Source organism: Citrus clementina, unplaced genomic scaffold, assembly GCF_000493195.1.
Source record: "Citrus clementina cultivar Clemenules unplaced genomic scaffold, Citrus_clementina_v1.0 scaffold_6, whole genome shotgun sequence".
Classification (NCBI taxonomy): domain Eukaryota; kingdom Viridiplantae; phylum Streptophyta; class Magnoliopsida; order Sapindales; family Rutaceae; genus Citrus; species Citrus x clementina.
Genome location: NW_006262139.1, coordinates 18,547,568 through 18,568,452, shown reverse-complemented (window position 1 = coordinate 18,568,452; position 20,885 = coordinate 18,547,568). Strand labels below are relative to the sequence as shown.

At 31.3% G+C, this 20,885-nt stretch overlaps 4 protein-coding genes and 1 pseudogene across 4 annotated transcripts; all 5 read right to left on the bottom strand.

The window, feature by feature from the left end:
• Nucleotides 1-5,573: 5,573 nt before the first annotated feature.
• On the bottom strand, nt 5,574-8,568 carry LOC18039000 (proteasome subunit alpha type-4). The gene is made up of 2 exons (XM_006429732.2): nt 8,446-8,568; nt 5,574-6,650 (listed from the first exon to the last, which is right to left on the bottom strand). Exon 2 carries the CDS (start codon nt 6,636-6,638, stop codon nt 5,886-5,888), a length of 753 nt encoding a protein of 250 aa, XP_006429795.1. The 5' UTR covers nt 6,639-6,650; nt 8,446-8,568; the 3' UTR covers nt 5,574-5,885.
• A 642-nt stretch (nt 8,569-9,210) lies between these two features.
• LOC112097430 (36.4 kDa proline-rich protein-like) lies at nt 9,211-9,627 on the bottom strand. The gene has a single exon (XM_024182717.1). The coding sequence runs from the start codon at nt 9,625-9,627 to the stop codon at nt 9,211-9,213; it is 417 nt and encodes a 138-aa protein (XP_024038485.1).
• Nucleotides 9,628-11,426: 1,799 nt separating this feature from the next.
• LOC18038999 (36.4 kDa proline-rich protein) lies at nt 11,427-11,886 on the bottom strand. Its single transcript, XM_006429731.2, has one exon. It carries the CDS (start codon nt 11,848-11,850, stop codon nt 11,434-11,436), a length of 417 nt encoding a protein of 138 aa, XP_006429794.1. The 5' UTR covers nt 11,851-11,886; the 3' UTR covers nt 11,427-11,433.
• A 3,801-nt stretch (nt 11,887-15,687) lies between these two features.
• On the bottom strand, nt 15,688-16,332 carry LOC18038253 (36.4 kDa proline-rich protein). Its single transcript, XM_024182609.1, has one exon. The coding sequence runs from the start codon at nt 16,330-16,332 to the stop codon at nt 15,688-15,690; it is 645 nt and encodes a 214-aa protein (XP_024038377.1).
• A 4,089-nt stretch (nt 16,333-20,421) lies between these two features.
• Nucleotides 20,422-20,885, bottom strand: LOC18038252 (annotated as a pseudogene).

The following is a 20,885-nucleotide window of genomic DNA, read 5'->3' as shown; positions in this document are numbered from 1 at the left end:
GCGAACTATATGTGTGTGTGTGTGGTGCATTACCGTAGGGGTGCATTGCATCAAGTTTTAATGTAATACTATATTTAGTGTAGTATGAATTGTTTTGTTTAAGATAATATTATTTTATATCAATGAAAAATTAATTTTTATTATTATTTAAATTTATTAATAATTTAGGATTTTATTATTAAATTATTATTTTTATATATTAAATTTATCAGAGATTCATGACCATATTAAATTCATAAACAAGTTAAAAAGACAAAAAAAAAAACACAAATTTAAATATTCTATAGATGAGAAATATTGCATTAAAGTTTGTGTTTATTTTTTGTCTTTTAATTCGTCTTAAACTTTAATGAGGGCATTCTCACTTTGCCAAATAAAGATACCATTAACAGACAAAAAAACTATTTTTAATATATTAAAATATGTGTGTTTCGTATTTTAATGACATTTCAATCAGGATACATAACCATAAAGTGGAGTGGAGTGGCGTTAATTTATAAATAAGTCATTTTACGCCTGTGAAATAGATAACACATAACTCATGAAAAATAAGTATTATTCAAATAATACTTTTCAGTTTCTGTTGCGGTCATTTGCGGAGCCACTTCGATGATAATTCTTATTTGTCTTCGCGACATGCTGTGTGGCCAGTGACCTCACCGTTCCAACAAAGCAGAAGCACTTTTCACAAAAAAAAAAATGCTTTTCTACATATGTTAACCATACCTCCCCCACCAAAGCAAAAGAGCTTTTTTACGCTGAAAAGCAGTTCCATATAAGTAAATAAAAAAGCTTGTGGTGGCGTCAGGCGTGGGTGTGGACGTGTGGTCTCGCACTCTCAAAGTTTCCCAGTATTATATCGGCATGCACATTGCTTTTAGGAAATTAATGGCAACAACCATTGGGGCTGCCGCATGCGAGAGGTTTATGATCCATCAAAATCACTCAACTTGAAGTTTAACAACAAGTGCAACCGCAGAAAAAAGGACCACCAAAGTACACACAATACATTAAAATGGCATAATAACAAGTTAGTTTTATGCGTGTTCTACACACAAATTAAATGATTGAATCCAAGTCCAACAAATAGGTCCGCACAGCACGCAATTGTTGGTATATGGCTTTCTTTTAGCGGGGATTTGAATTGTAGCTTCCATTGTCCTTTTCTTGGTCCCCTTGAATTTTTAAGTCCGCAGATCAATCTGTGCTCGCATCCAAAGTCTTAAAGAGTATTGAAAGCACTTCTAGACTTTAAAAACTTAAAGCTTTAATTTTATGTCAGGGGCAAATAAGGTTTCAAGATCTTGGATTCAGGCAATCCTTCCACTTTGTGTAAATTTAAATCGCATACGAGGGATTCAAATTTTACATATCAAATTTATGTCCTGCATGTTGATACCATACTGAGAAATCATTTGACCTAAAAACTTACACTAGTGTTGGCAGTTTAAAGGTATGAGGATCTGAATAGTATTTAAATTATCTAACAATTAGTGTTGAATCTCGCATAATCCAAATTTCTATTGAATTACCAATGGATGATTGATAGATATTATATAAAAACACAAAAACTATAAATTTTAATCATATATTATCACATTAATTGGTAAATACATATCACAAGATACTTAGAAAGTCAGAACTCATACTTTCATGCAATATTGGATTTGTAGTGAGGAAGCACACAATAGTTTTGGCAAATTGGCTCATTCAATGAAGACGAGTATTTGATTGGAGTACGTTACAAGCTTCTCATGCCTTGTATAAGGAAAAAGACTGCGTTTTGTTCTTATTGAAATGATTGATCAGTCTTTCTTCCCAAAAGGAAATAATAATAATATAGAAAAGAAGAAGAGACAACGATCCAAAACCCAACAATGATCCAAAATCCAAGCAGCAAATATGATTTAATATTCCATTCTGCTAGATTTGAATAATTAAGATCTAGCACATGGGAACACTGTGGGCACAGTCAAAGATGTGGAGTAAGTAGATATGCATGCGCATTTGCTTATAAAATAAGCTAAAAGCTGCTTCTGAATCGACCCGATAAGATGGAAATTTCGTGACGCCACTGTTGAATTGAAAGATTCCACTCTCTTTTCTAGTGAGATTCACTTGCAGTCCTTACGATTATTTTTCTCTCGTGTTCTCTTGTTCATTATTCTCGCAGTAAAATACTTAGTTTGAATGTTCTTCATCAATGTTAATGACCTCGGGCTGCCGTCAATTCTCACTCAAGCGACACCATTTTTGTTAAAAGAGAGAATTTCAGATTTGCAATGACGGATAACTTTTGGATAAGTTTGTAAGGCGTTTTTTTTTTTAAAAAAAAATAATTTACTTCCAATCACGCACAGTTTGTTTTAGAAATTAAGTAATGTGAGCTCCAAAAAAAGCCAAAACTTTTTCCTCAAAATACTTATCATCTTTGTAGTCCTTTTTAAAGATAGCGGCCATGTCCCTTGAGAACAGCATAGGTAGCACCGTAACAGGTAGGGAACACTGGTCCAAAAGGTTTATAATTATAGCCACTTTGAGGCAGCTGCTCCAAACCTACAATACAGGAGAGATTCTCTCCTAAATTACAGGTTTCCTATTCGGGGCTCATATTAAATTCGCCGGCGGACGTTATTGTATAGAACCCTATAGTTGCTTATAATAAATTAAATAAACTAGGAGTAATATATGCTAGGATATTTCTATTTAGTTAATACATATGTACAATTATGAACCTAGTTGGTTATAAAATAAGACAAAAGCCGATTCAGGGGTCACCGCAGCAAAGTTAATTCGTGAAAAGCTTACTCTCTCTCTTTAATTTACTGATAATTTAATGTTTGCGGTCCTCGTGATTAAATTTTTGGCTTGTTTTGGCTACAGCTACCTCAAACTCTACCATCCTAGCTAAACATCATTAATTAGAAATTTATTACCATTAAAATAATCTTCTGGTGGGTTCCATTTCAGTTGTTGGATAGTTGATTGGAAACATATAAACTTTACGTGCAAATTGCTTGAAAATTTCAGTGCATGTAATTAAACATCTTCATTACATGCATTGGCTACGACAATAAAGTACGAAGAATACAGTCACAATATGTGTGAAAATAATGAACAGATTGTGTTTGGCTAGAGAGAAAATCTAAAAAAAAATTGATCTATTAATTAATTATTTAAAGAATTGATCTATTACAAAGCTACAAAATCACAACCTATTTAAAGAAAATTACAATATTTTGTTTCCGATTAAATATTATTTTTAGTACTCTTGTTGTTTGTTGGTCATTTGGGTTTTCTTAGTGTGCTTATGATATCCCATGACTGATCAGTTCTGTTTATTGTTATATGCCTAGCAGCTGGCCTGCACGAGCCGTGAAGTTGATTAATTTAGAAATTTGTATATTCAACGCTATAGGGCAAGTTATCTAAGAAGAATTCACACGCATATTATCATATATTTATATAAACCAAATATCTTTTTATTTTTCTTCACTTTATCACATAGACACACACACACACACACACACAAAAATGCTGCTACAATCGAAAATCTCTCTCAGACTTCTCTTCGAAAATAAAGCTACATCAGGTGAAAATATTATTTTTATTTTTCACCAGAAAATATAGTATGTATTTATGTAGCAGATGGGTGCCCCCGCCGACAACTTGTGAAAATGAAAGCCTGCAGTGATTCTTCTGCAGTCATAACTCCCCATTTTTTTGATTAATAATTATAAATTAAGATAAAGAGAGGGAAATTGGATTGAATGATAATGGTAGAGTGAGCAAGCTCCAGTTATTACAAGGGTCAAGGAGCGTTCCAACAAAAATCAAGCTATCAGTTTCTCCATACGGCACCGCATGGGTGGCTTGGTGCCTTCTGAAAATTCCATCGATAATAAACCTAGATCCCCAGAATGCTTGAAATGGATTATGGAGAATCAAAATAAAGATGGATCATGGACCCTGGATCATTTAATAGCCGATAGTTTGTTAATTACAGATTCACTTTCTTCAATTCTTGCCTGCCTTCTTGCTCTTCACAAATGGAAAGTCGCAGAACTACCAGTAAAAAGACGTATTAGTTTCTCTCTTGCTTGTCTTGTTAAAAGAGAAATGAGGAAAAAAGTTGAAATCCATAGGATAGAGTTGCTGCGTTTAATGCTGCAAAAGAAGGGGAGTGTGGTTCCAAAAGTCTGCAAGGAACTGTTTTGGAAAACAAGCAAAATATTTCACCACTTTTTCATGAGCAATGATGGGTTCACTTCTACAGAAACAATGCTTAATGCTGTCAATGCAGTTTCTTTATGAACCCATTGCTTCCCCAAATCTCCAAATTGCACAAAATAATTTTCTTATTTGTGTTGCTTTCAGTTGCTTTTTAATTTTGATTTAGTTTTACTTCTATTAATCTATTTGGAATCCATATCCGTACAATATAGATGTAGTGTTTACTTCACAGATTAGGGAATCGGTATCCGAAATCGAAATAATTGACATTACTTCACAAGACAAGAATCAGAATTGAAATCGTGAGCCCCACCTAAATTTGGGAATAAGGAATGAAAGATTGATTCTCAAGCTCTCTCATTCCCTACATTTTTCGTTTCACTCCATTAAATTTTTATAATTCCCAAATTATCCTCAATCAACTTTCGTCATTTTTACATTAAGGTCCCTACATAATTTATAAAAAATCCAAAATTTTTGTATTATTTACAAATAGGTCCTTTATTATTTAATAATTAATTAATTAACATATTAACAATAATAATAATAAGGACGACGACGATGATAATAATAATAATATTATTATTATTATTTAAAATATATTAATTATTATTATTTAAAATATATTAATTATTATTATTTATAATTAGTATGGTCAATAATTTCATTATTATTATTTTTATTAAAATAATAATAATAATGTCATTATTATTATTTTAATATTATTTTATTAAAATTCATTAATTTTATTAATATTAATATTGTTAAATTTTATAAATTATTATTATTTTATTTATCATTTATTATTATTTAAATATTATTATTATTAGTAATAATTAAATGTATTATTTAATTATTATTAATTATTGTTATTATTATTCTTATTGATATTATCACTATTAAAATTTATAATTATTAAAAAAATTATTACTTTTATTATTTTAATTAATATTATTGTCATTATTATTAAAGATTTTTTAATAATTTGTAACATTATAATTTATTCTAATTTTAATTCCAAAATAAAATAAACACATTAATAGTAATTCAACTTATTATTATCCCAATTTGTACAGTTCAAATAAACAACTTATTCTAATTCTCATTCTCCATTCCCATTCCAGCCTATTTTCATTCATGCCCATTTTGATTTTAGCTCATTCCGAGTAAACGCAACAAGAATGTTACTGTTTCTCTCGATTGTTTTGATTTTCTCCCCTCAGTGAAGAGAAAATAAATAGGGCAAACCGTAGAGGTAAAGAGGAGAAAGAAAAACAGCAATCATGAAGAATACATAACACAAAAAAATAAATGGGAGAAACTGTAAAGAGAAAGGGAAGAAAGAGAAAAGGCAATCCTAAAGAATACAAAACGCTTGCAGCGCAACAATTCTAACATCTGAAACATAATAGTTAATTTCCATGCTAAAAGTCAAGCCAAAATCCTTGAAATATAAGTGACGGGAGCATTTTAACACAAGGAAACAAGGTAAACTGCATCCAACATCATAACATCTGAAATTACCAAGCTTCTGATCATCAACATCAAACACATCGATCTGCAGTTCTTTGGGCAAAAAGCATAAAAGTAATACAAGTACTGTCCAAATTGCTTTGAAATTAAGTTATAATGAAAGCATGGAAGATCTTCATTCAAGAACTCTCAGCAGCAGGTTGCGTTACTCCATGCTTCACCAACAACTTGCTCAGAGCTTCGGGTGAGCAAACTTGGTACTTCACTTTGCCAGAAGGCATCAGGAAAACCTCAGCTAATTCAAGCTTATCAGAAGTAAGACTGGTGCTGTCCATGGTTTTGCTGAGCACCTTCAGTGCTAGTTGAACTGCTTCTTCCCTTGAAATATCATCCTTGTAATCTTGTTTGAGGATTGATTGTGCAGCCTGGTTATTTGCACCAATAGCAGCAGCTTTCCAACCACCATAGTTTCCACTAGGATCACTCATGTAAAGTTGGAAGCCATAATTTTTGTCCCACCCTGCAAAAAGAAATGAAACACCAAACGGGCGGAGACCGCCAAACTGGGTGTAACCTTGCTTTGTATCACAAAGAGATTGAACAAGCTGCTCAACAGGCATTGGCTCTTGGTAGGCATATGTGTAACGTTGGGCTTGGACCCTGGCAGTGTTGATTAGGATGTTCGCATCAGACATTATTCCAGCTACGGCACAAGCAACGTGATCATCAATCTTGTACATCTTCTCAGTGGAAGTTGAGGTTTGCAGGAGCTTCGAAGTAACCTTCTTTTCACCAACCAAGACAACCCCATCTTTCGATAATATTCCAATTGCACTACCAGCATTTCCAATGGCCTCCATTGCATACTCAACTTGATAGAGACGGCCTTCAGGGGAGAAAATTGTGGTACGGCTATCATATCTCCGAGACATTTTTGGTTATGACTGCAAAAAAGGAAAATCAAAGAAAATGTATTAAACAGATTCAATAAAATAAAAGAATTGTACCACTGGAAAATGAATAAAACAGATTCAACAAAAATAAAAGAAGTGCTCCACTAGAAAAGCACCAAAATAAATGTACCACCGAAAAATGGAAAACAGCAATATAGCAGCTAATTTGGTAACACCAGAAATATATTAGTTAATGAGCACAGCTAAAGATGAGTATGGAGGATAAGACAGTAAGAAGATGAAAAACAAGCTGAGACTGAAGCATAGGTAGATGCAAATTCTGAAGAATTTCATGGTCATATATGATAGAGCATAGAAATACAATCATTGACAGCTATAACATACTTGGATGAACAGAAAAAGGACCAACCTAAAAGTTCAATGATAATAATAGTGATAAGAGGTGAAATGCAAAAGAATAACAAGCACTATGTAAAATGATTCTTTATGTATCCTAATTGAAGAAAAAGAAACCACGCTTCTCCTATTAAAACAGAAAGAAAGAGCATGCCTCTAAAACTTTCATTTTCAAAATCAACCAAACACATTTTTTCATGGGTAACTGCTAAATTCAAGATATTCTGATTAGATTCTTTAAGCATCTTGACATAAGTAAAAATAAATAAATTACTCCACAACCACAATTTCACCAAGCTTTGGCCACTCCTTACATTTTGGCTAGCTCCACAAAACAATCAACAAGATTCATTAACATAAAACTTCCATTTATGATTTTCTAGTAGATAGCTTCCGCTCAGAATCAGAATCTATTTATTTGCTAAATCTTGAGGGAAAAAAAAAATTGAGTTATACACCAATACTTCATTTGCTTGTTAGACTTCTTAAGAACTACCAACACAAACTCTCTTTCTCTCTCGGTTTCATAACTACATTTACGAGGATGGCAGAAGAAACTTGTATTATCCAAAACAAGATTACAACAGCATCAAATAACTCAACTCATCAGTAATGAGCATCCACAAATTCAATTGTCATTATCAACCATGTGGCAAAGCATAGGTTAGCTTAATACCAATACATGCATTAAAAATAAAAATAAAGCATCGGAGTCTCAAGAACCAGAGAGAAAGTAAAACCGGTTCTCCTACCAAAACAAATGCACAAGAGTAGAACTACCATTCACTATACAAGAGATTACAAAGCATAAATATCAACAATAAGAATCCCTATACAACAGAATATATGCAACGAAGCATCAATACATTCAAATCAAAAACCTTAATTACTCATCGAAAAGGGGTTATTTCTCAAATTTTCATTGGCCACTTATAAACTCACTGAAAATTCTAATAATAAGTCAGTTTGTAAGTCATTCCCCTTTAAAAAATTTATAGCATGTGGGTGCCTCTTTTTCCTAAACGACAAAACTAAAATTAACTGATTTTACTCAAGTAACTCACAGGAAATATCATCAATTGTAATAACATCAAGAAAAATAAATAAAACTATCGGAAAATTAAACAAGACCCATGACAAATTTTTTTGTTCAAATCAAGGGTTTAACAACATTCAGCTGGGCTCGAAAAGCACTTGCAACAAAGCGAAACAAAGGGATAACTCCAATACCCATTACAAATATCTTATCGAATTAAAATTTAAAACAAAAAGAAAAAGCAAAAAACTTAAATATTCGACTAAAAACGAAAAATTTCAGAAACAAACAGCGCCGACGCTTAATTCACAATTTTTTTTTTATTTAACAAGAAAAACAGATCTTGCAAAGGGAAATATAGAAACTGGAAGAAAAGTGAAGATCTTAACTTACATGTAATTCTTTGTCAGCCAACTCAAAGGTAATGCTCTTCGACCCTTCGTTAAAGCTCAGTGACTTCGCTATTATACGATCTTCCTTTAGAGGCCACACTGACTTCTTTCTCAAGAAAATTTCTTTTTCATTTTATTGTTTTAAAGATCTTTTTATTATTGCTTTGCAATTTGGGCCGGGTCTACAACGGAAATTTACATGGGCCTTAAGTTAATGTGCAGCTATATATACGCTCCAAAGACTTTCTAAATAAGCCCCCCATTTTTTCAAAAAAAAAAATAATTCAAATCTACAACTACTTGATGAACTAGCAAAACTATATACAATTTATAAACAACCACTCAAAGGCATAATGGTGAAACACCTCCTTTAGGCATGAGTTTTTGAGTCCTTATGTAAATTATAAATCAGATAATTGAGTGATGAATAATATGTATATATTAATATACGTACATACGATAGAGATTAAAGAGCAGAGAAACGTTGAACTCATAAAAACAATATTAAGAATCCAACAAATTAACACTAAAATTAATCTCAAAGCATATTGGTTTGAAAGAAGAGGAACATATCAATTACGAAACACATACTAATTAAGGAGAGATATTTCTCTAGAAGTATTTCGTACTTCCATCTTTCACATTATTATCTTCAACAAAAAAATAAAGAATAAAAATGAAAGCAACAACAATGGCATCTTCATCAATCTTAATTGGTTTTCATGAAATTGCATGCATGATGGTGATGGGACTGGGGCATCACAAGTTAGGCAGGGCATTTAAATCCAGCAGGCACGTGCTTGCCGCAATCGTTAACAAGTACGTTTAGAGAGACGGGTACAAGAAGATTGACGATATTCAGAGCCTTAACCCTAATGACAGTGCAAAGACATATTGCAGCATCCAAATCTGCAAGCCCTTGCAGCAATGGGCAGCATTTCTCCTTAGGACTGCCGCCAATACCAACGTGAATCAAACCGCCCAGCACGTCGACGCATGCACTGAGCTTGAGAGCATCAATGGGACAAGTTTGCTGTTTTGATGGTGGTTTTGGTTTAGGGCTCGGGGAAGAGGGTGGTTTGGGGACACTAGGTGGATTTGAGCAGTCACAAGCTAGAGAAGAAAGCAAAGTCCCCAAGTTCAAAATGAGAATCAACAGACCAGCTAACTGATATATGGCCATGATGAAAAAAGTTTCAAAATTCTAGCTCTTAAACTGCAATGTAACAAAGAACTTTTACATTTTGTTCTGTGAACGAAGGCCCTTCTTATATAGAAATGAAGAGGGCGAGAGAGTAAATCAATCATGATGATAACACAAATTATTAAGAACTTGGGGGATTCTAGATCGTGAGGGGCATGACACAAGGCCAACTCACAATAGATGCGTTACATATGCTTCAATAAACTTGTATTGAATATAATGTGAATGAGATGTTGAAATAAGCACATCATTTGCACAAACAGTGCAATTTTTAATCTCTAATATTAACATCTGTAAACTTTAAGCATTACACGTCGTGCTTTTGTATATTATTATTATTATTATTATTATTATTTGGGGTCATTGTGGGGATAATCTTTTCAAACTTTATTGACAAAGAGAATCAAGAAAACACGGATATTGATATTCGTGGCCATTTTTTTTTTTTTTGACATTTAATGCTTTGTGTGTGTCGCTATCGGACTTAAGAATTAATGCTAAAATTCGAGTACTCTTCCACTTGAGACCATCAGACAACTCAATTTTCTTGCATTGAAAAATATAACTTGACAGACTATATTCAGATTCTTTTTTCCTAATTATAGAAATCCACATATATTCTCTTTGGTGCTTTTTCTATTTTCCTCCATTAAAAAAAAAAAATTCACACATTGGCTTAGAATATTTACCAAGCTAATAATATAAATTCAAGTCAAATTTCAACTCTTAAGTTAATTTTTTAATATGAGTTAGCCCCATTAATCTTCCTTATTATATGTGAGTCGGATGACAAACCTACTTAATTAATTTACACCACGTATAGATATTACTTTCAAATAATCAATCAACCAATAATTTTAATTTGACAATTTTCTTAACATAATAAATAAATTAGTATTATATAAACGTAAATTAAATCGCTCCCAACTCTTGCTTGAATAGGATCGAATCCAGACCTTCTTAGCATTATTAAAAGAGATTTCTCTTTTGAACCAAAAATTATATATTCATGATGTGCTTTTTCTAGAATTAACTCAGATTACATGAATAAGTAAGAGGGAAAATGATAGATAATGGGTGCTAATTAATTTAGATTACGTCAGTCAGTTAGTACCAAAATTAGCATCCGTACAACTTAGAGTGGATAGATCTCTTTAAAATTTCATACGGAGTTTCAAACTATTTATTATTCGTGCAATTGATTTTGCTTTTGATAAGGAATGGTTTTCTCCTTGGATAAACTATTTTTTACACTTTTTATTCCTTTTCATATTTCACTTTGTACGGAAATATATATCCTGAATAGTTTTATTTCACTATCGTACATTCCGCTATAAAAAACATGTTACGTTCCAAAATTTCTTTCACATATTAACTTTACAATGGCTGCATACATATAGTTGGTGTCTATCCAACTTAAAACTCTTTAGAGTAATGATAAATACCGTTGTTTCTCTTTTAAACGAAAAATTATAAATTAGACGATTGAGAGAATATAAATGATAGAGACGGAAGAAAAACTTTTTAACTTATAAAATATTTATAATCCAACAGACATTAAATATCATGATAACATATTGATTTGACATAAAATAATAGGAACAAATCGAGTAAAAACCAAATACTAAGGAGAAATATTTCTCTAGAAGCATTTCTATACTTCTATATATCTCTCACATTATTATCTTCAACAATTAAAATAATAAAAACAAAAACAAGAAGTAACATGATATCGTCAATCTTAATAGTTAAATTTCATGAAACTGCTTGCATGGGCATCAACAATTAGGTAGGACACTTAAATCCAGCAGGCACGTGCTTGCCACAATCGTTGACAAGTACGTTTAGAGAGACGGGCACAAGAAGATTGACGAGATTTAGAGCCTTAAGTCTAATGGCAGTGCAAAGACATATAGCCGCATCCAAATCTGCTAGCCCTTGCAGCAATGGACAGCATTTCTCCTTAGGATTGCCGCCAATACCAACGTGAATCAAACCGCCAAGCACGTCGACGCATGCACTGAGCTTGAGAGCATCAATGGGACAAGTTTGCTGCTTTGATGGTGGTTTTGGTTTAGGGCTTGGGGAAGAAGGTGTTTTGGGGACACTTGGTGGATTTGAGCAGTCAGAAGCTAGAGAAGGGAGCAAAGTGCCCAAGTTCAAAAGGAGAATCAAGAGACCAGCTAACTGATATTTGGCCATGATGATGAAAAAATTGCAATTACTCTAGCTCTTAGACTCTATCAAGGAACTTGTACATTTTGTTCTGTGAATGAATGCCCCTCTTATATAGAAATTAGGAGGGCGTGAGAATTAATCAATCATTGATAATTTAAATAAGCAAATGGGGGGTTTTATTGACTGATCTAGATCGTGAGGTGCATGACAACTCATAATAGACATACTACATGCTTCTCTAGCGTAAAATTTTTAATCTCTAACATAACATATGTAACCTCTATTAACATGACACGTCTTCTTCTACATTGTACAGATAATTATATAAATATATTTTTTCACATTATATAGGTTACAGAAGAAGAGTAATTTGATCACTAATGTTATTAATATAATAATTAAACAGTCGCCAAAACTGACTACAGGCATATGGGTTCCTTCCTTTCAGCAAGGATTTTGAGGATAAGCTTTACAGACTTCAATGACAAACAGAATCAAGAAATCGCGGATCTTGATATTTGAGAGGTATTTTTTTTAACATACAGTGGTTTATCTGAGCGCGTGATTGGAAATAATAATGCTAAAAATTCAATGACTATTTCATTATATACAAATCAAATATGCTTTCTTGCCCTGTAAACTAACTATACGCAACTTGAACATCTGTATTCAAATTACATTTTTTTTTCCTGTTCTTTTTTTTTTTCTAAATTGGAATCCAGCAAAATTCAGAAACCTTTTCTTGGGTGTATTATTTTTAATTCTTTTCCTCCATCAACAACAACAACAACAACAACAACAACAACAACAACAACAACAATAATAATAATAATAATAATAATAATAATATAAAGGGAGAAATATTAAAAAATAATAATTCTTTTCCTCCATAGAAAAAGTAAAATTTTATAGTTTTTATCTTAATGAAAAAGGTTTGAATGGGAAGTAAATGCTATATCTCAAGATTATCTCTATTAAATACATTTATTTCTAGAACTATGAAACATGTCACTTCATTCGTTTTGACTTGTAAGGAAATAAATGTTAAATAATCATGTTTAAATTTTTTTTTTATAAAATAAATTATGATATTAAAAAAATATAATTCAAACAATTATATTTAGACTCATTCAAACTTCAACTACCTAACAAATTTAACACAAGCTTACCTTAGAGACTTTTAAGAATTGGGCTACTTGTGCTCTATTTGGATTAAGTTTAATATTCAACATAAAAATATTATACAACTTGTCTTTTAGTGTTGTTTTATGGTCAGAATTGAACTTCTTATTATATATTCTATTTATTAATCGTTAATTACATGCAAAAATCATAATTTTTTTAATTATTAGCTTGTAGTATTTTAATAGCCAATCCTCATTAAATTGATTGAAATTACGATCGATTGGGTTTCGTTACTGAAATCTTTAGGGAATCCTAAATATAATTTTAGGGTTAATTTTGGATTTCCCTTTTCATGAATTGATTATTTTCAAATCACCTCCTTACTTTTGAAAACCTCAATTTATCCCTATTTTTAATAAGAAAATTGAAAAATGAGATAATTTGAGAATTTTAAAAATAAATGGGCGATTTGAAGATAGTCAATTCATGAGAGCGGTAATATAAAATTTTCCCATAATTTAAAGCATTTTTATTTTATCATTTTTAGCAAGTCTTTTACTTCCTAAGGTTTCAAAAGAAGGTGGTTTATCTTTAAGTTTTGAATTCAGTACTGAGCTAGCCTTTTTGTTAATCTTTTAAAAAGCTAATTAAATCTTAATTGTATCTTACTATACATGCACATAAAGCACAAGATTATAAAGAGATAAGCACATATGAGTTTAGCATCGATCCAAATCTTCATCTTCATTCTAGAATTATGACACTGTAGTCACCAAAACTGACTGCAGGCATAGGGGTTCCTGTCGGCAAGGATTCGGAGATAATCATTTCAAACTTTGAAGGACATAGAGAATCAAGAAAACACGGTTTTGATATTTGAGGCATTATATTTTTAACATGTAGTGCTTTATGTTGAGCCCACGATTGAGAAAGAATGCTAAAATCCTCTCAAATCTCGTATGCAGGTCAAAATTTTCTGTTATTATAAACCACATAAGCTAACAAACTCTGCACAGATATTTTTGTTTTTTTAATTTACATTTATTCAGCAATATTCGGACATCTTTTCCTAGAGTGGCAATTTGCACAAATGTACAAAATAGAATGAATGGGCCATTTTCTTTTTTCGTAAATTTCGGCGGAAGGAGGAATTTCATAGACATTTTATTTATTTATTTTCCTTAATTCAGAGAAATTGAGTGAATTGTCTATTTTCATCACTATTATTTATAAATATTTTCTTTGATGATGACCGTGGCGCCATCCTTTGAGAGTCAAGAACATATAGTGGCAGAGTAACGCTAAAGTGACCGACTTCGAGGAAAATTAAAATGAAGAAATTAATTTTTGACTCTACCTAAAACATATCAACATTATTGCATGATAGACATTTTTTGATAAGGGATTTCCACAAGGCGAGAGAATTCGCAAATATAAACTGAAAAATGAATAACGTAAATCAAGTTAGGGGAAGGCGTTCCTAAAAGGAAAAGATTACAACACCATAAAAAAAAGAAAAAGAAAAACAAACAAACAAACAAGAAAACAAATTACAGGAGATCTAGAACCATAATTTGTGCTAAGCATTACAACTGCAAGGGAAACCAAGAACATCAAGAGCGAGTAACTTTATCTCCATTGCGGAACCTCTTTTCGAACGATTGCATGAACATCTTAACGCACACATATGTAACTCCTTTTTAGTAACAACAGAGTTACAAAATTTTCTACAAACTATTTTTTACAACATACAAACTAATGTGGCATACGGTGTTGGTGGAATGAAAATATCATATAGCTCGTATGATTTATTTTTATTATTTTTATTTTGTCAACTAATATTTATGCCAAATATGAGTGTGCATACCCTTAATTTTTGTAGCCGCAACAGTAGGTCTCTTTTAATGTAAATACATAGATCACGTGTTTTAAAATTAATTGTCTTTCAATTATTATTACCACTCATATGATACGAAAATCTTTAAAAAAAATGTTAAAAGTCATATATTGATCAACGGGCATATGAATATATGTCCAGGGGCGGATGCAGTATGTGACCAGGGGGAGCTACATCCCCCACTAACTAAAAAAAAAATTCTAGGAATAAAAGAAAAAAAATATTTAAGATTTTTAATTAGCCCCCATTAAATCTATTAAAATTGACCCTATAAATTTATAAACTCACAAAATTTAAACTTTAACTTTTAGAATTATAAAAGCCTACACTATAATTAAAAATAATGATAGGTCATCACCACAAACATTTTTCTATTCTTGAAAATACTTCAAGAATAATTATAAATGTATTAACGAATATTTTATACATTCAAAGTTTTAGTTTTAAAATTTTACTATTATATAATCTAGCCCCTGATAAATTATTTTTCTAGATCTCTGTATATGTCCACCTTAACATTTGAATAACAGGCTAAAGCGAATGTACTGATGTGAATGGAAGGGAGATAGAGAAAAACTTTTAATTTACTTGGACACATATGATTTATTAAATGTATATCAAATAACAAATAATATCAGAGCACATTTCGGTTTGACGTGCAACAAGAGAAACAAAATACATATATCTAGAGGATTTTTCCTCGAAGAGCTTGAACTTCTAGCTCTCACATTAATTATTATCATTGAACAAAGCGAAACTAGGTAGAAGATAACAAACAATAATATGGTCAATTAATCTTTTCCACGCAGTTGCAACATGCATGCATGAGGCGTCACTAATTAAGCAGGACACTGAAATCCTGCGGGCGGATATTTGCCACAGTCGTTGACAAGTACTTGTAGGGAGATGGGCACGAGAAGATTAATGAGATTCAGAGCCTTAAGTCTAATGGCAGTGCAAAGACATACTGCAGCATCCAAATCTGCTAGCCCTTGCAGCAATGGGCAGCATTTCTCCTTAGCACTGTCACCAAGACCAATGTGAATTAACCCACCTAAAACATCAACACATGCACCGAGTTTGAGAGCATCAATGGGGCAAGTTTGTTGTTTTGGTGGCGGTGGGTATCTCACACTAGGTGGCGGTGGTGACTTAGGGCTTGGTCCGTTAGGCGGTGGCGGCTTTACAATCGGTGGTGGGGTTGACTTGACAACCGGTGGAGGAGGTGGCGGTGACTTTGCAACAGGAGGCGGAGGCGGAGGGGCCGACTTCACGACCGGAGGTGGTGGCGATTTCACAAACTGAGAAGGAGGTGGTGGCGTTTTAGGGCTCGGTGAAGAAGGCGGTGGGGGACAGTTTGGTGTCTTAGAAGCAGGGGGAGGAGGAGGAGGAGGGTTATTTGAGCAGTCACAAGCTAGAGATGTAAGCAAAGTGCCCAAGTTCAAGATTAGAATAAAGGAACTTGCTAATTGATATTTTCCCATGATGAAATTTTTTTATAGAACTCTCGAAAGAGCTTGGCTTGCTAAGTTGGGAATGCATTCCCTATTGAATGAATGCCCTTTTATAGAGAGAGTTATGAATTTGGGATCATTTTAATTTTTTAACTGTTTGTTGATTGTTGACTTTAGGGCCCAAAGGGCAACCCAAGCCAGCTCACCATTGAACGGAGATGTAGACAGAGATACTCCCATTTGTTTTTTCATTCATGCTTGAAACATGGGATTCATTATGATACTAAGAACATTCGATTGATTATTATAATAATACTAATGAGTTATTGGGATAATTAAGTGAATTATTTGCAGTCTGAAACGTAATTTCTTTCATTAATAAACTCAATTACCAAATGTAATAGTTGTAACTTCTGCATTAATAAGGGAAACTATTTTAGTTTTTTGATTACTTTGTTTGCATAGTGATGGCTTTACGGTCTTTTACTTCAAATGCCAGAATGATGAAAATGGATTTACTTCATTTTAACACTTAACACAACTTATATTTAATTGGCATATATATATATATATAAAGGTTAGAAAGCATGTAAAATTTAAATTAATTTTTTAACCCTATTTCTCTTAGGACTGAATCCATCTGATTATTTAAATAAAATCAATTGAAAACCACTCTATTAAATCCATAACAAGATCTACAAATCATGTATGCATTGCATTTTAATATAGTTATCCACATCAGTTGAATCTAAGAGATACTGCTTCTGTCACTGACAGTGCTAAATTAGAAATATTAAATATGAATGCACTTGAGAAAATTAAATAAATCTAGCTGTATTTCGTAATTTGTGATAGCAAGATCGTGCGATTTTGACTAGTCCTAAAATTCGGAAGAAATCCTTTTTGAAGATGGGACAAGCGAGATTTATGCAAGCTTAGTTGACGTATGAATAATAAATCAACCAATGATTTTCACATGAAAATTCTATTCATGTTGAGATTCTAAGAAAATTCTCTTAACAGGAGAAGCTTCGGAATTTACAAAAAGTTGATAAAAACTGTGTTTCACCTAATCATTAATTAGTTGAGTGATGATATATTTACACACTTTGAATATTCCACTGTGATACTTAGGGCTAATTTCATAATATTACACCTTTTAAATAATTAATGTTAACTGTGATGTAGAAATAATCAGTTATGAAGATAATTAATTAAATGTTTGATAAATTTTATTTTTAAAAGTGTTGTGAGTTTTAAAAGTAATTTTATGTATTTGGTACATGTTACTGTTAAACTAATGTAAAAATGTAAATAATTGAATTGGACATTATGTTCAATAAAATATATTTAAACATTTATAAACTTGCATATGAAATTTTTTTTTATTGTGTACAAATTAAATTGATAACTAAAATAAATATTTTATATTTTTATTTTATTATATCAATATAATTAGTAATAATAATAATAATTTCTTTATAGTTAATGATTTTATTTCCTAAATAATAAAGATATATATATATATAATAATAATAATAATAATAATAATAATAATAATAATAATAATTATTATTATTATTATTATATGATCCGGGATCTTAAAGTGCAGGAAAAATTCAGGAAAACTTTAAAACCCTAAGGTTTTAAAAGTTTAAAACTTAAATTGATTAAACCGCATAGTTTATGCATTTTTCCAAATTTTTCCGTACTTTAAAATTCTAGTATAAAAGTTATTCTCAAAATCAAAATTGGCTAATTTTGCCAAGGATGAGACTATATGAACCCAACAAATTTCTCTCTAAACATGTTTACTCTATGCACCCATGACAAAAAAATAATTCATTTAAATTTTAACTCTATAAACCTACTATAATCCTTAAATTAGCCTTAATTAAAAATCATTTTTTTCGTTTTAATAATGCTTTATAAATGCCCATTTACACTGCCATCTTTTTCTTCTTCTCTATTAACAACAATAAAATCTTTTTTCAGAAATACCAAACTTAATCTTTCTTCATTTTCTTTTCACAAATTCCAATCTTACCAAAATTATCCGATGAAATCTTAATAACGACAATCACTTACACTTTGGAAAGTAAGAAATATTTTATTAATGAAGAAAAGTTCCACAATTGATCTTTGGTTTTTAAATTTAAAGTAGATTTTTTTTTTAAAACAAATGTTTTACTTCCCACGATTGACTCTAAGATCAATTTTTTTTTTTTAACATAAAATTCTCTTCATTTGGGGTTCTGAATTTTTTTTTTTTTGGGTCTCTCTTTGAAATATGGATGATTGCATGATAAAGTAGGTTGATTTCCATTAATTAAATTCTAACGTATATGTTTATATGAGCTGCTAATCTTTTTTAGATTTAAAAGATATTTTTTTATACATGATAAATGTGCATAAATATCATGTCTTTTATAAATAGGTGTAAATATCATGTCTTTTATAGTAATTTAATAAAAGGGTTTTGTTATACTATATATTTTTTTATTTGAAATTGGGTTTAAAGAGTATTTTTACAGGTTCAAATAGTCCCATCTTTTTGCCAAAAGTAATTTTGGAAAAATCTATCATACATTAAAATTATCTTTTACCTTTTCAATCACTTTTGAGCATCGCAAAAGTAATCCTAAATGAGGCCCTAATGGCGTTGCACATCATCCGTTAAGTAGATTGTAAAATAATTTATTAATAATTAATAATAAAATTAATTAATATCATATATATGATATTAAATTATTGGTGACACATCAGTGAGTATCTCAACTAAATATCTAAACTTAGTAAACATAGTATTATTGTAATTAGTTTAATTTAAGTGTGACAGGATGACTTTAGGATGATGCTTTTACTAGAGGCCTCCCTTCCTTTGTTTCTTGTTTCACTTATACTATACACATTATCGTTTTGTACTTTTGTTAATAAACTTGCAATTCATTCAAAATACTTTCTTTCTTATATTAATACACTAATGATAGATATATAATTATATTGCCACAACTACTTCGCTTCTTATATTATAGTCGTTAAGTAAATTTTAATAAATGTATAACAGATGTTGTACATATACTGTATTTTCTAAAATCCGGAAAATGAATATATTTGATTTAACTGATAATATTCATAAGAAATTTTGAATAAAATCCTTAAACGTAATTAATTTTTTAATTTCTCACTTTTACCATTTATTTTTTTAATTTTTAAATTACCCATTACGTTTCTAACTTAACAATTTTAACGTTTAAAATTTACTGTTAAAGAATAATAGTAACTTGCTAATTTGCAAAATTATTCCTGCCTTATGAGATATACATCACATTAGATTGATATAAAGGCTATAAGAACTAAAAAAATATTCTTTTATGTTACATACTTACATTTTAATGTCGGATATGAAATGATTCATGTCAAATAAGGCTTGAGATGTTATTTCAAACCACAAAAAAATTGATGCTGTATATATATAATTAAAGAGAGAGGAGAAACGTCAACTTATAAACAAAAGAAGTGATATTTTTCATCTATGCTAAACTTTATTTTTACCACATTAGTCCTTAATAGCTAGATTTTTAATACCTCGTTTCATTTTGGTGTTAAAAACAACGGTAGAAAATTACACTTCTCAAGAATAAATGAACGATTTTCATATGCAAATTAATTAGCCGAAACTTCTGTAAATTAAAACTAGTTAATATATTTGTTAAAATGCAACCTTTTACCCTTCAAAATTGTATTTGGTTAATAAATGTTTAAACATCATTAATAATCTATTAGAAGCTAAAGTGGAAAAATCAAAATTGAAGAGGAACTAAATTAGTGCCACTCTCCATACACAAAATGCCAAACAAGTTATCAATAGATAATACTTATTCACACAGCATACAATTTTTTTCCTTTTTCGGATTTTACAATATACAATATTAGTTTCACAAATAATAAGATATCACCGTTGAATAAGAATATAAGACATATGTTTACGTGCTTGTGCCTTCAAGTACTACTAACTTGAACCGTTCACTTAACTAGCAAGTAACATACAATTATTAATATCGTCAATTAGAACCGTATACTTTCACCCAAATTGAATGCATGGGCCGTCACCAATTGTTAGGCAGGACACTCAAATCCTGCTGGCGGATATTTGCCACAGTCGTTGACACAAGTACTTGTAAAGAGATGGGTACGAGAAGATTGATGAGCTTCAGAGCATTAACTCTAATGGCAGTGCAAAGACATATTGCAGCATCCAAGTCTGCTAGCCCTTGAAGCAATGGGCAGCATTTCTCCTTAGCGCTGTGGCCAAGACCAATGTGAATTAAACCACCAAGAACATCGACGCATGCACCAAGCTTGAGAGCATCAATTGGACCAGTTTGTTGTTCTGTTGGTGGTGGTGGTGGTGGCGGCGGTTTTACAACTGGAGGAGCAGGAGTGGGTTTCACAGTTGGTGGTGGGGGTGGTGGTTTTGAAACTTGTGAAGGAGGAGTTGGGTTGTAGCAGTCACAAGCTAGAGAAAAGAGCAAAGTGCCCTAATTCAAGAGGACAATCAAGAAACTGGCAAATTTACCCAT